The sequence below is a fragment of the Oncorhynchus clarkii genome, chromosome 13 (assembly GCF_045791955.1).
Source record: "Oncorhynchus clarkii lewisi isolate Uvic-CL-2024 chromosome 13, UVic_Ocla_1.0, whole genome shotgun sequence".
Lineage (NCBI taxonomy): Eukaryota > Metazoa > Chordata > Actinopteri > Salmoniformes > Salmonidae > Oncorhynchus > Oncorhynchus clarkii.
The window spans coordinates 11,271,404-11,285,764 of record NC_092159.1 but is presented as its reverse complement, the minus strand read 5'-3'; the positions used below and the strand labels follow the sequence as shown (position 1 = coordinate 11,285,764).

Sequence of the window (14,361 nt, the reverse complement as noted above, 5' to 3'; positions counted from 1 at the left end):
TCAGGCTTCTACTGTGAAGGGGGAGCGAATGAGAGCTGTTTCAATCAGGTGTTTGGCAGAAGGCCATGAGCTGGTCACGCGTGTGGCCGTGAGAGCGACCTGCGTTCCAATGCATTTCTAAAGACAAAGGAATTGTCCGGTTGGAACATTATTGAAGATTTATGTTAAAAACATCCTAAAGATTGATTCTATACATCGTTTGACATGTTTCTACAAACTGTAACGGAACTTTTTGAATTTTTGTCTGGACCTAGTGCGCCTCATGAATTTTGATTTGTGAACTAAACGCGCCAACAAAAAGGAGGTATTTGGACATAAATGACGGACTTTATCGAACAAAACAAACATTTATTGTGGAACTGGGATTCCTGGGAGTGCATTCTGATGAAGATCATCAAAGGTAAGTGAATATTTATAATGCTATTTCTGACTTCTGTTGACTCCACAACATAGCGGGTATCTGTATGGCTTGTTTTGGTGCCTGAGCGCTGTACTCAGATTATTGCATGGTGTGCTTTTTCCGTAAAGGTTTTTTTAAATCTGACACAGCGGTTGCATTAAGGAGACGTATATCTATAATACCATTCATAACACTTGTTTCTTTTATCAATGTTTATTATGAGTATTTCTGTAAATTGATGTGGCTCTCTGCAAAATCACCGGATGTTTTGGAAGCAAAACATTACTGAACATAATGCGCCAATGTAAACTGAGATTTTTGGATATAAATATGAACGTTATTGAACAAAACATAAATGTATTGTGTAACATGAAGTCCTATAAGTGTCATCTGATGAAGATCATCAAAGGTTAGTGATTCATTTTATCTCTATTTCTGATTTTTGTGACTCCTCTCTTTGGCTGGAAAAAATGGCTGTTTTTCTGTGACTAGGTGCTGACCTAACATAATCACATGGTATGCTTTTGTCGTAAAGCTTTTTTGAAATCGGACACTGTGGTGGGATTAACAACAAGTTTATCTTTAAAATGGTGTAAAATACTTGTATGTTTGAGGAATTTTAATTATGAGATTTCTGTTGTTTGAAGTTGGCGCCCTGCACTTTCACTGGCTGTTGTCATATCTATCCCGTTAACGGGATTTCAGCTGTAAGAAGTTTGAAAACTAACAAAGTAGTCTACAAGACAAAACACTATTTATGACTCTGTGTAACACAAAGCAATGAACACTAACTGTCTGTCTCTATTCACTCACCTGTTACCATCCTATCGAACCACAGCTATACATGCATATCTATATACATATCTATGAATGTATGGATCTATGTAAAACATACCCATACCTCACACACCACAATAATATGGCAATCTGTGATTCAAACAGCAACAAATGGATATACCAAATCCCAGATTGCCCCTTTAACTCCCTAGAGTTGATTGAGGTACCGGTGCGTCAATCTAAGTAACATAATAAAAAAATACCCATTAAAACAGTTGCAGTTGCAGTTGCAAAAACCATCAAGCTCTATGATGAAACTGTCTCTCATGAGGACCACCACAGGAAAGGAAGACCCAGAGTTTCCTCTGCTGCAGAGGATAAGTTCATTAGAGACACCAATAATAAGAAGATACTTGCTTGGGCCAAGAAACACAAGCAATGGTGGAAATTTGTCCAAATTGGAGATTTTTGGTTCCAACCACCGTGTCTTTGTGAGACGCGGTGTGGGTGAACGGATGATCTCTGCATGTGTATTTCCCACTGTAAAGCATGGAGGAGGAGGTGTTATGGTGTGGGGGTGCTTTGCTGGTGACACTGTCTGTGATTTATTTAGAATTCAAGGTACACTTAACCAGCATGTTTACCACAGCATTCTGCAGTGATACGCCATCCCATCTGGTTTGGGTTTAGTGGGACTATCATTTGTTTCTCAACAGGAAAATTACCCAACACACCTCCAGGGTGTGTAAGGACTTTTTGACCAAGAAGGAGAGTGATGGAGTGCTGCATCAGATGACCTGGCTTCCGCAATCCCCCAACCTCAACCAACTTGAGATGCTTTGGGATGAGTCGGACCGCAGAGGGAAAGAAAAGCAGCCAACAAGTGCTCAGCATATGTGAGAACTCCTTCAAGACTGTTGGAAAAGCTTTCCAGGTGAAGTTGGTTGAGAGAATGCCAAGAGTGTGCAAAGCTGTCATCAAGGCAAAGGGGGGCTACTTGAAGAATCTCAATTATAAAATATATTTTGATTAGTTTAACACTTTTTTGGTTACTACATGATTCCATATGTGTTATTTCATAGTTTTGATGTCTTCACTATTATTCTACAATGTAGAAAATAGTGAAAATAAAGAAAAACCCTTGAATGAGTAGGTGTTCTAAAACTTTTGACCCCCCTATTCTAGTAACTTTCTCAATCCTGGTTGGGAGATTACCATATTGGCTTCCTCCAACCAGGATTTCTGGATAACCAGGGAATTTTGGGAAAATTACAAGACTTTTCCAAACCTAGACCTTGGTGAAATGTTTTCATAGCTCAGCTCTGAGCTTCTTTCACTGGCATGTAGCCGCCACTAGAGGGCTCTATTGCCATTGAAGAAGACAGGAGAGACATCTCCTCAATCAGCCTGCCTGGATGACTGGTTCTCATACCCAGGGATGGAGCCAATCCCAACCCAGAGAAGGGGAAGTGTAAACTGGTCAGTGAAATAGGTAAGGGAGTGGAACAGAATGGAAATATATTGTTAGTGGTAATAAGAGGGATATGGTTACAGGGGGTCACAGTTAGCCTGACCTCATCCTCCACGCTCTCCTGGCTTTCCTGATCCTCTCCCCTACTGCCAATGCCTGAATCTGGGCTCTGAGGGGCCAAGAGTTGGGCCTGGAGCTGCAGATTATCCACACGTTCATAGGAGGAAGACATTGTGAGAGAACCTCCTCCAACCCCCATCTCCGTACCCTTTCCCCCTACACTATCCAACCCAGGTAGGGTGAAGGGAAGCTGGGGGAAAGCGGACAGGGAAATGGGTAAGGGGGTGGAGCAGAATGTAAAGTTATTGTTATTGATAAGAGGAAGAAGCGGAACAAGATGGAAGTCCTGAGAGACAAAATGGGGGGTGGATGCAATAGGCCCGACCGCATCCTCCACGCTCTCCTGACTTTCCTGATCCTCTGCCCCACTGCCGATGCCTGAATCTGGGCTTATGAGGGCCCGACGCTCGGCCTGGAGCTTCTCAACACGCCCGTAAGAAGAAACCTGGAGGACATCTTCACCTGCACTGATGCCTTCAAGTACACCTCCACCCCCCATCTCTCCATCCTTCCCTCTACCCAACATCTCTCTATCCTTCCCTCCACCCCCTATCTCTCCCTCCTTCCCTCCACCCCCCATCTCTCCATCCTTCCCTCCACCCAACATCTCTCCATCTTTCCCTCCACCCCCGATATCTTCGTCCTTCCCCCCTACACCTCTACTACTATCCATCATATCTCCTCTGTTCTCCTCCTTCCACTCATCTATCATTTCAGTAGTGCCACCTACTGGTCCGTAAGGGGAGTGTACAGAGCAGGGTTCCAGCTTGATGGAGGTGGATCCAGGCTGGGAGCATTGAGATAAGAAGTAGCTGGAGTTGGAGAAGCCAGAGCAGAAGGAGTGGCCACTGTTGTCCCATCTCTTCTCTTGTGGTGGTGTCGTCCTCAAGGGGGTGACGTTGTCCAGGCTGTCGGTGATCTCTACCTGGGAGATGTCTTCACGGTGCGAGGCAGAGTTGATGGATTCAAGGGCAAACAAAGGACCCAGCCAAGCCTGTAGGCACGGACACACACACACACACACACACACACACACACACACACACACACACAGAGAGAAAGAGAGACATATAGAGGAGAGGTAAATGAAAGGATTATTATTTTTATTTTTCTATTGCAGAGGAGGCTTGTAAGGTGAGGACTGCACTGTCTTCCGACAGGTGGCTTCAATCATACATGATGCTAATTATTAGACAATGGTGAGGACAGCTCATAATAATGTCTGGTAATAAATATATGGAAACTATGTGTTTTATCTGTTTGATACCATTCCATTCATTAGGCTCCAGCCATTATAACCTAACTACAGCCATTATAACCTAACTACAGCCATTATAACCTAACTACAGCCATTATAATCTAACTACAGTCATTATAACCTAACTACAGCCATTATAACCTAACTACAGCCATTGTAACCTAACTACAGCCATTATAATCTAACTACCGCCATTATAACCTAACTACCGCCATTATAACCTAACTACAGCCATTATAATCTAACTACAGTCATTATAACCTAACTACAGCCATTATAACCTAACTACAGCCATTGTAACCTAACTACAGCCATTATAATCTAACTACCGCCATTATAACCTAACTACCGGCATTATAACCTAACTACAGCCATTATAACCTAACTACCGCCATTATAACCTAACTACCGCCATTATAACCTAACTACCGCCATTATAACCTAACTACCGCCATTATAACCTAACTACAACTATTATAACCTAACTACCGCCATTATAATCTAACTACCACCATTATAACCTAACTACAACCATTATAACCTAACTACAGCCATTATAACCTAACTACCGCCATTATAACCTAACTACAACTATTATAACCTAACTACCGCCATTATAATCTAACTACCACCATTATAACCTAACTACAGCCATTATAACCTAACTACAGCCATTATAACCTAACTACCGCCATTTTAACCTAACTACAGCCATTATAACGTAACTACCACCATTATAACCTAACTACAGCCATTATAACCTAACTACCACCATTATAACCTAACTACAGTCATTATAACCTAACTACAGCCATTATAAACTAACTACAGCCATTATAACCTAACTACCGCCATTATAACCTAACTACAGCCATTATAACGTAACTACAGTCATTATAACCTAACTACAGCCATTATAAACTAACTACAGCCATTATAACCTAACTACAGCCATTATAGCCTAACTCCCGCCATAACAAGGTAGTGCACAATACAGGGAATAGGGTCCCTTTTGGCACGTAACTTCAGTCAAAAGTAGAACTGACCTTGAAGTTTCCATCGTGCTGGAGGTTGAGGCCCTCAAAGTACCTGGAGGGATCTGGTATAGGAGGATTCAGAATCTTCTTGACCCTGTCAGCAATGAAGGGAAATTAAAGGAAGTTGCACTTAACCAACTACAAAACATTACATCTAAAACATGATGTTTACTTTGCAGTCCGTTGGTGTTAAAATAAATCACATTTACAATGGACCCCAACCCTTCCACACACACACACACACACACACACCCTCCCACACACACACACACACACACACACACACACACACACACACACACACACACACACACACACACACACACACACACACACACACAGACAGAGAGTACTCACTTTCCTTTGCAGAGCAACATGGAGACCAGCAGGACCAGTACAACAACAGCTCCCACCACGGTGACCACCACAAAGTCCTGGTCTAGAACATCAGGACTACCTGAGAACAGGACCAGAGGAACAACATAGAACATACTTTGAACATATTTAGAACGTACATAACAACACCACTGTCTTACTAAAAGATTGGCATAGAAAAGCCTTCATTTACATTTCTGTTTTGTAAGTTTGTTTTGAGCATGTGTCTGCCTGTCTAAGAACGAAAGAAAGAAATAGGGAAGAAAGAAGGAGCTATTTTTCAAGATTCATATGGAAACACACTACTATGCCTGCCTTCCAAATGGCAACTTATTCCCTGTTTAGTGCAGCGTTTTTGGCCCATAGTGCTCTGGACTATGTAGGGAACTATAGGGCCATTTGGGACACAGCCCAAGTATATACAGTGGGGCAAAAAAGTATTTAGTCAGCCACCAACTGTGCAAGTTCTCCCACTTAAAAAGATGAGAGAGGCCTGTAATTTTCATCATAGGTACACTTCAACTATGACAGACAAAATGAGAAAAAAAATCCAGAAAATCACATTGTAGGATTTTTAATGAATTTATTTGCAAATTATGGTGGAAAATAAGTATTTGGTCAATAACAAAAGTTTATCTCAATACTTTGTTATATACCCTTTGTTGGCAATGACAGAGGTCAAGCGTTTTCTGTAAGTCTTATCAAGGTTTTCACACACAGTTGCTGGTATTTTGGCCCATTCCTCCATGCAGATCTCCTCTAGAGCAGTGATGTTTTGGGGCTGTTGCTGGGCAACACGGACTTTCAACTCCCTCCAAAGATTTTCTATGGGGTTGCGATCTGGAGACTGGCTAGGCCACTCCAGGACCTTGAAATGCTTCCTACGAAGCCACTCCTTCGTTGCCCGGGCGGTGTGTTTGGGATCATTGTCATGCTGAAAGACCCAGCCATGTTTCCCCTTCAATGCCCTTGCTGATGGAAGGAGGTTTTCACTCAAAATCTCACGATACATGGCATTTATTCTTTCCTTTACACGGATCAGTCGTCCTGGTCCCTTTGCAGAAAAACAGCCCCAAAGCATGATGTTTCCACCCCCATGCTTCACAGTAGGTATGGTGTTCTTTGGATGAAACTCAGCATTCTTTGTCCTCCAAACACGACAAGTTGAGTTTTTACCAAAAAGTTATATTCTGGTTTCATCTGACCATATGACATTCTCCCAATCTTCTTCTGGATCATCCAAATGCTCTCTAGCAAACTTCAGACGGGCCTGGACATGTACTGGCTTAAGCAGGGGGACACGTCTGGCACTGCAGGATTTGAGTCCCTGGTGGCGTAGTGTGTTACTGATGGTAGGCTTTGTTACTTTGGTCCCAGCTCTCTGCAGGTCATTCACTAGGTCCCCCCGTGTGGTTCTGGGATTTTTGCTCACCGTTCTTGTGATCATTTTGACCCCACGGGGTGAGATCTTGCGTGGAGCCCCAGATCGAGGGAGATTATCAGTGATCTTGTATGTCTTCCATTTCCTAATAATTGCTCCCACAGATGATTTCTTCAAACCAAGCTGCTTACCTATTGCAGATTCAGTCTTCCCAGCCTGGTGCAGGTCTACCATTTTTTTCTGGTGTCCTTTGACAGCTCTTTGGTCTTGGCCATAGTGGAGTTTGGAGTGTGACTGTTTGAGGTTGTGGACAGGTGTCTTTTATACTGATAACAAGTTCAAACATTAATACAGGTAACGAGTGGAGGACAGAGAAGCCTCTTAAAGAAGAAGTTACAGGTCTGTGAGAGCCAGAAATCTTGCTTGTTTGTAGGTGACCAAATACTTATTTTCCACCATAATTTGCAAACAAATTAATTAAAAATCCTACAATGTGATTTTCTGGATTTTTTCCCCCTCATTTTGTCTGTCATAGTTGAAGTGTACCTATGATGAAAATTACAGGCCTCTCTCATCTTTCTAAGTGGGAGAACTTGCACAATTGGTCGCTGACTAAATACTTTTTTGCCCCACTGTATAGGCCCACATTAAAATGTGTACTAATAACCAATGACATCACTGATGCTGTATTTACCTGTTGGCTTCATCTGGCCCAGAGTGGAGACCCATGATGCACTGGGGCTCCAGTCGCTCCACTGACAGTCTGGGTAATCGTCTGGGTCGGCTCGAACCCGGACTCTGACCTGGTACCTCCTTCCTCTCTCCAGCATCTCAGGGTCCAGGTCAAAATACATCTGTTTGTTTGATATGTTCACCTCCACAGCATCCTGCAGTAGCACAACATACAGTAGGTCTACTTTTAGATAGTGTACAAAGAGAGAGACACAGTTGTTATTATCTGTCCTCTGTCTCTCTTCCTCCCTCTCTCTCTCTCTCTCTCTCTCTCACCTCCCAGTGATGTAGTTCCTGTTTCCACTGTAGTTGGAAGTCATAGTTGAATATCATTTCTGAAATGGGAGCTCCTGGTGTCCAGGCGATTGAGGCATTGATGATGGTCGGCTTGCCAGGGGGATGCATTTTAACTGCCAAACACAAAACAACACAGTTAATGTACTCATAGTAGTACTAATATATTACTAATATCACTGTAACAGAACTACTAGTACTAAGTTGAATTAGAAATGTTAGCATCAGGTATGAATTAGTATTAAGTTGTATACAATGCGTTCAGAAAGTATTCAGACCCCTTCCCTTTTTCCACAATTTGTTACGTTACAGCCTTATTCTAAAATTGATTAAAAAAAATAATTCCCCATCAATCTACACACAACACCCCATAATGACAAAGCGAAAACTGTTTTTTTGAAATGTTTGCAAATTTATTAAAAGTAAAAAACAGAAATACCTTATTTACATAAGTATTCAGACCCTTTCCTATGAGAATCGAAATTGAGCTCAGGTGCATCCTGTTTCCATTGATCATCCTTGAGATGGTTCTCCAACTTCATTGGAGTCCACCGGTGCTAAATTAAATTGATTGGACATGATTTGGAAAAGAACACACCTGTCTTTATAAGGTCCCACAGTTGACCGTGCATGTCAGAGCAAAAACCAAGCCATTAGGTCGAAGGAATTGTCCGTAGAGCTCCGAGACAGGATTGTGTCGAGGCACAGATCCGGGAAAGGTTACCAAAAAATGTATGCAGCATTGAAGGTCGCCAAGAACACAGTTACCTCCATCTTTTTTAAATGGAAGAAGTTTGGAACCACCAAGACTCTTCCTAGATCTGGCCGCCCAGCCAAACTCAGCTATCGGGGGAGGTGACCAAGAACCCGATGGTCAACCCGATGACAGAGCTCCAGAGTTTCTCTATGGAAATGGGAAAACCTTCCAGAAGGACAATCATCTATGCAATCATCTATACAAATCAGGCCTTTATGGTAGAGTAACCAGGCGGAAGCCACTCCTCAAAAAAAGGCACGACAGCCCGCTTGGTGTTTACCAAAAGGCACATAAAAGACTCACACCATGAGAAACAAGATTCTCTGGTCTGATGAAACCAAGATTAAACTCCTTGGCCAGAATGGAGGAAACCTGGCACCATCCCGACGGTGAAGCATAGTAGTGGCAGCATCATGTTGTGGGGGTGTTTTTCAGCGGCAGGGACTGGGAGACTAGTCAGCTTTGAGGGAAGGGTGTAAGGAGAAAAGAACAGAGAGATCCTTGATGAAAACCTGCTCCAGAGCGCTCAGTACCTCTGACTGGGGCTAAGGTTCACCTTCAAGCATGACCTGAAGCACACAGCCAAGACAACGCAGGAGTGGCTTCGGGACAGGTCTCTGAATGTCCTTGAGTGGCCCGGACTTGAACCCGATCGAACATTTATTTCACCTTTATTTAACCAGGTAGGCAAGTTCTCTGGAGAGACGTGAAAATAGCTGTGCAGCAACTCTCCCCGCCCACTCTGACAGAACTTGAGAGGATATGCAGAGAAGAATGGGAGAAATTCCCCAAATACATCTGTGCCAAGTTTGTAGCGACATACCCAAGAAGACCCGAGGCTGCAATCGCTACCAAATGTGTCTCAACAAAGTACTGAGTTAAAGGGTCTGAATACTTATGTCCATTTTTTAATATTTTTATACATTTGCAAAAATGTATAAAAACCTGTTTTTGCTTTGTCATTATGGGGTATTGTGATGTCATTATGGGGTATTGTGATGTCATTATGGGGTATTGTGATGTCATTATGGGCTATTGTGATGTCATTATGGGGTAGTGTGATGTCATTATGGGGTAGTGTGTGCAGATTATGAGGGGGAAATTATTTTATACATTTTAGAATAAGGCTGTAACATAACAAAATGTGTAAAAAGTGAAGTGGTCTGAAGACCTCCTGAATGCTCTGTATATTAATAAGCTTTCCAGCATGATTGTATTGCATTTTGTTGTATCATAGTGTATTGATTTTGTGTATTTTGTATGCTGACTTCACAAAACCTCATAAAGTTATGGTATTGTATCATTGTAGTTGGTGTACAATTAATGTAGTAGATTAGTAATATCTGACACATCGTACATAATATCACTCAAATTACTGTACACTTACTGTGGTTAAATGGTTGATACAGGTATTCAATCTGTATCACATAATCTTCTGCTTGTCCACACCGTACAACAATGGATATTTTATCCTCTTCCCAAAAGAACTGAAAGATCATTTACAGAAGTTCAGTTATCCAGGGTTGTTTGCCTATTGGTCTATATATATGCTGTCATTGTTTTATTATTATTATTATTAGTATTAGTATTAGTATTCTTATTATTATTATTAGGAAAAAATGTTATTATTATATTTTTTTTAAATGACAAATTCCTGGTTAATTTATTCATTCAGATGAATGTGTTACATTCATGTTATTACTTTTAAAATAGTTTTTAAATCATAGTTTTGATGTATAATAATGCACATATATAACCAAGCATTGGTTTTAACTTGATGCAGTTTTATAAAACTCACTGGATTGCCCTCAAAGACCAGACTGCCGCCTCTCAAGGTTGTGTTGAAACCGGCCAAGGACTTCATCTCACATTGCCTGTAGTTACAACAGTGAACCATTGTTTCAGTTAGCATCCCAAATGGCACCCTATTCCCTATATAGTGCACTACTTTAGACCAGGACTCTATGAGAATAGGGTTCGAGTGAGGCTGCATCCTTAGTCTTCTTTACCTTTTAAACCCGGGGTATTCACCATGCAGAGTGCACGGCATGTCTGGGGGTATGCATGTGTTATTCAACACACACGTGATGTTACTGATGAAGTCATTGACACACTGTAGATCTTTGAGAAACAGAGACAGAGAGAGAGTGAGAGAGGAGAGAGAGAGAGAGGCAGAGAGAGAGAAAGAGGCAGAGAGAGAGAAAGAGAAAGAGGCAGAGAGAGAGAAAGAGAGAGAGGCAGAGAGAGAGAAAGAGAGAGAGAGAGAGGCAGAGAGAGAGAAAGAGGCAGAGAGAGAGAAAGAGGCAGAGAGAGAGAAAGAGAAAGAGGCAGAGAGAGAGAAAGAGAGAGAGGCAGAGAGAGAGAAAGAGAGAGAGGCAGAGAGAGAGAAAGAGGCAGAGAGAAATAAAAAAATAACAACAGTTTTAATATAAGGCTCTATATCATGTTTTATAAGGCTCTATATCATGTTTTACAAGACACTGTCATGTTTTTTAAGGCTCTATGTCATATTTTTAAGGATCTATGTCATGTTTTTAAGGATCTATGTCATGTTTTTAAGGATCTATGTCATGTTTTACAAGGCTCTATATCATGTTTAATCATACACACTCAAAAGTTTGGGGTCACTTAGAAATGTTCTTGTTTTTGAAAGAAAAGCATTTTTTGTCCACTAAAATAACATCAAATTGATCACAAACACAGTGTAGACATTGTTGATGTTGTAAATGACTATTGTTGCTGGAAATGGCAGATTATTTATGGAATATCTACATAGGCGTACAGAGGCCTATTATCAGCAACCATCACTCCTGTGTTCCAATGGCATGTTGTGTTAGCTAATCCAAGTTTATCATTATAGAAGGCTAATTGATCATTAGAAACCCCTTTTGCCATTATGTTAGCACAGCTGAAAACTGCTGTTCTGATTAAAGAAGCAATAAAACTGGCCTCCTTTAGACTAGTTGAGTATCTGGAGCATCAGCATTTGTGGTTTCAATTATAGGCTCAAAATGGCCAGAAACAAATAACTTTCTTCTGAAACTCATCAGTCTATTCTTGTTCTGAGAAATGAAGGCTATTCCATGTGAGAAATTGCCAAGAAACGTAAGATCTCGTACAACGCTCTGTGTACTACTCCCTTCAAAGAACAGTGCAAACTGGCTCTAACCAGAATAGAAAGAGGAGTGGGAGGCCCCGGTGCACAACTGAGCAAGAGGACAAGTACATTAGAGTGTCTAGTTTGAGACACAGATGCCTCACAAGTCCTCAACTGGCAGCTTCATTAAATAGTACCAACAAACCACCAGTCTCAATGTCAACAGTGAAGAGGCGACTCCGGGATGCTGGCCTTCTGAAAAATAGCTTCTATCTCAAGGCCATCAGGCTGTTAAACAGCCATCACTAGCACAGAGAGGCTGCTGCCTACATACATACTTGAAATCATTGGCCACTTTAATAATTGGAATACTAGTCACTTTAATAATGTTTCATATCTTGCATTACTCATCTCATATGTACAGCATATACTGTATTCTATACTATCTATTGCATCTTGCCAATGCAGCTCTGTCGTTGCTCATCCATATATTTATATGTATATATTCTTATTCCATTCCTTTACTTAGATTTGTGTGTATTAGGTATCTGTTGTGGAATTGTTAGATATTACTTGTTTGCTGCACTGTCAGAACTAGAAGCACAAGCATTTTGCTACACTCCCAATAACATCTGCTAACCATCTGTATGTGACCAATACAATTCGATTTGATTTGAGTTACTGCAAGTCATAAAGAGGAGCTGCCTCCACTATTCCAGCACCATTTACACTTCAACATCATCAAATCACCTCTGCTTCGTCTAATAAAGTGACATCTAAAATATAACCCCCCCAAAAATGTGTCCAATCAACATAAGCTAAATATGTGGCTGACCATGGTTCTGATTTATGTGTGCATGCATGTGCGTTCGTGCAAGTAGAAAAACATGTTGACTCACTCTACTTGTAGAAAAAACACCAATGCCATCCTCCTCTCTTTCACGTTGAAACAGTACAAGCTTATTTACAGTACAAGCTTATTTTTTTGTTCTAGGCTACCTGGCTAAAATGCTTGCTTGAACTTCCATCCTCTCAGGCCAGGGGCACAACAACGTATGAATTAATGGTTGGATCGGAATTGCTTTTGGCCAATACAGAGAATTAAGTAAATCCACAAGTCCAAATCCCTACCTCCATCAATGGCTAATTTAGGAAAGGGACACTGGAGGACAACAACAACACACACAACAATTCAGTTGTTTCTGTTAATGATGTTTACTCTCAACGTGTTTTGATAGGAGAGACGCCAAATCCAAGCTGATATCCAAGCTGATATGACACCATACATTATTTACCATTCATTTCTATTAGGCACAAAATAATCACACGTTTGTAGAGTCACAAGCTTGATGTAATCATTGCATGCTATGAATATGGGACCAAATACTAAACTTTTTACTACTTTAACACACATTAAAGAACTTTTGGTCCCCTAAAACGGGTAGACTATGCACAAAAAGTGCTGTCATTTCTAAAAAGGTTCACCCGATATGGATGTAAATACACTCAAAATAAAGCTGACAGTCTGCACTTTAACCTCAAAGTCATTCTACATGTGTTGTAATGCATTGTGAAGGGTATTGATGACTTACAGGACTGTGGTTGGCTGGAGCAGGTTAGTAGGGGGAGGAGCAGGATGACATAGAGACACCATAGAACCATTATGACTTCTTCCTGGTCCTTTTTCTCATTCTAGAACACAGTAGGAGACATGACCTTAGCAACAGGTGACAGGTGGCTTAGTGTTCTAAATGGTACCCTATTTCTTATATAGGGCACTACTTTTGACCAGGGCTCATTTAACTCTGGTCAAAAGTAGTGAACAATGTAGGGAATAGGGTGACATTTGGGATGGAAGAAAGTCTGAAGCATGAGAAGAAAAAGTGCAACTTTCTATGTCTGTCTGCGTGGTGTGTTTTTTCCATGAAAGTAGATCAAGTGTTATCAGTTTAAGCGTAGCCACACACGCATACACACACACAGTGAAAGCCACAGAAACTGAACAGGTGTGCAAGTGGGAGAGGGATCCATACATCCTCATTTACAGAATAGAAACTTATTAGGTCACATAAGGTGAAATACATGTCAGATATAATTAACATCTGGTGAATACGAAGTAACATCTGTTTTACTGTTGCATATCACTAGACATGAAGGTTATTTATGTAAAACATATCAGTAGACATGAAGGTTATTTGCGTAAAACATATCAGTAGACATGAAGGTTATTTGTGTAAAACATATCAGTAGACATGAAGGTTATTTGTGTAAAACATATCAGTAGACATGAAGGTTATTTATGTAAAACATATCAGGTGACATGAAGGTTATTTATGTAAAACATATCAGGTGACATGAAGGTTATTTATGTAAAACATATCAGGTGACATGAAGGTTATTTATGTAAAACATATCAGGTGACATGAAGGTTATTTATGTAAAACATATCAGTAGACATGAAGGTTATTTGTGTAAAACATCAGTAGACATGAAGGTTATTTATGTAAAACATATCAGTAGACATGAAGGTTATTTATGTAAAACATATCACTAGACATGAAGGTTATTTATGTAAAACATATCAGTAGACATGAAGGTTATTTATGTAAAACATATCACTAGACATGAAGGTTATTTGTATAAAACATATCACTAGACATGA

At 40.8% G+C, this 14,361-nt stretch overlaps 1 protein-coding gene across 1 annotated transcript in view; it reads right to left on the bottom strand.

Annotated features, from left to right (window-relative positions):
• LOC139424240 (interleukin-2 receptor subunit beta) overlaps positions 1-14,361 on the bottom strand; it is a 37,242-nt gene continuing 22,881 nt past the window's right edge. The window contains exons 3-12 of the mRNA XM_071175920.1: positions 10,612-10,723; positions 10,401-10,476; positions 9,990-10,089; positions 7,828-7,961; positions 7,514-7,706; positions 5,421-5,520; positions 5,073-5,157; positions 3,094-3,762; positions 2,752-2,958; positions 1-117 (exon numbers count right to left, since the gene is read on the bottom strand). Of these exons, the coding sequence (XP_071032021.1) occupies positions 1-117; positions 2,752-2,958; positions 3,094-3,762; positions 5,073-5,157; positions 5,421-5,520; positions 7,514-7,706; positions 7,828-7,961; positions 9,990-10,089; positions 10,401-10,476; positions 10,612-10,723 (1,793 nt within the window). The remainder of the gene's footprint in view (positions 118-2,751; positions 2,959-3,093; positions 3,763-5,072; positions 5,158-5,420; positions 5,521-7,513; positions 7,707-7,827; positions 7,962-9,989; positions 10,090-10,400; positions 10,477-10,611; positions 10,724-14,361) is intronic.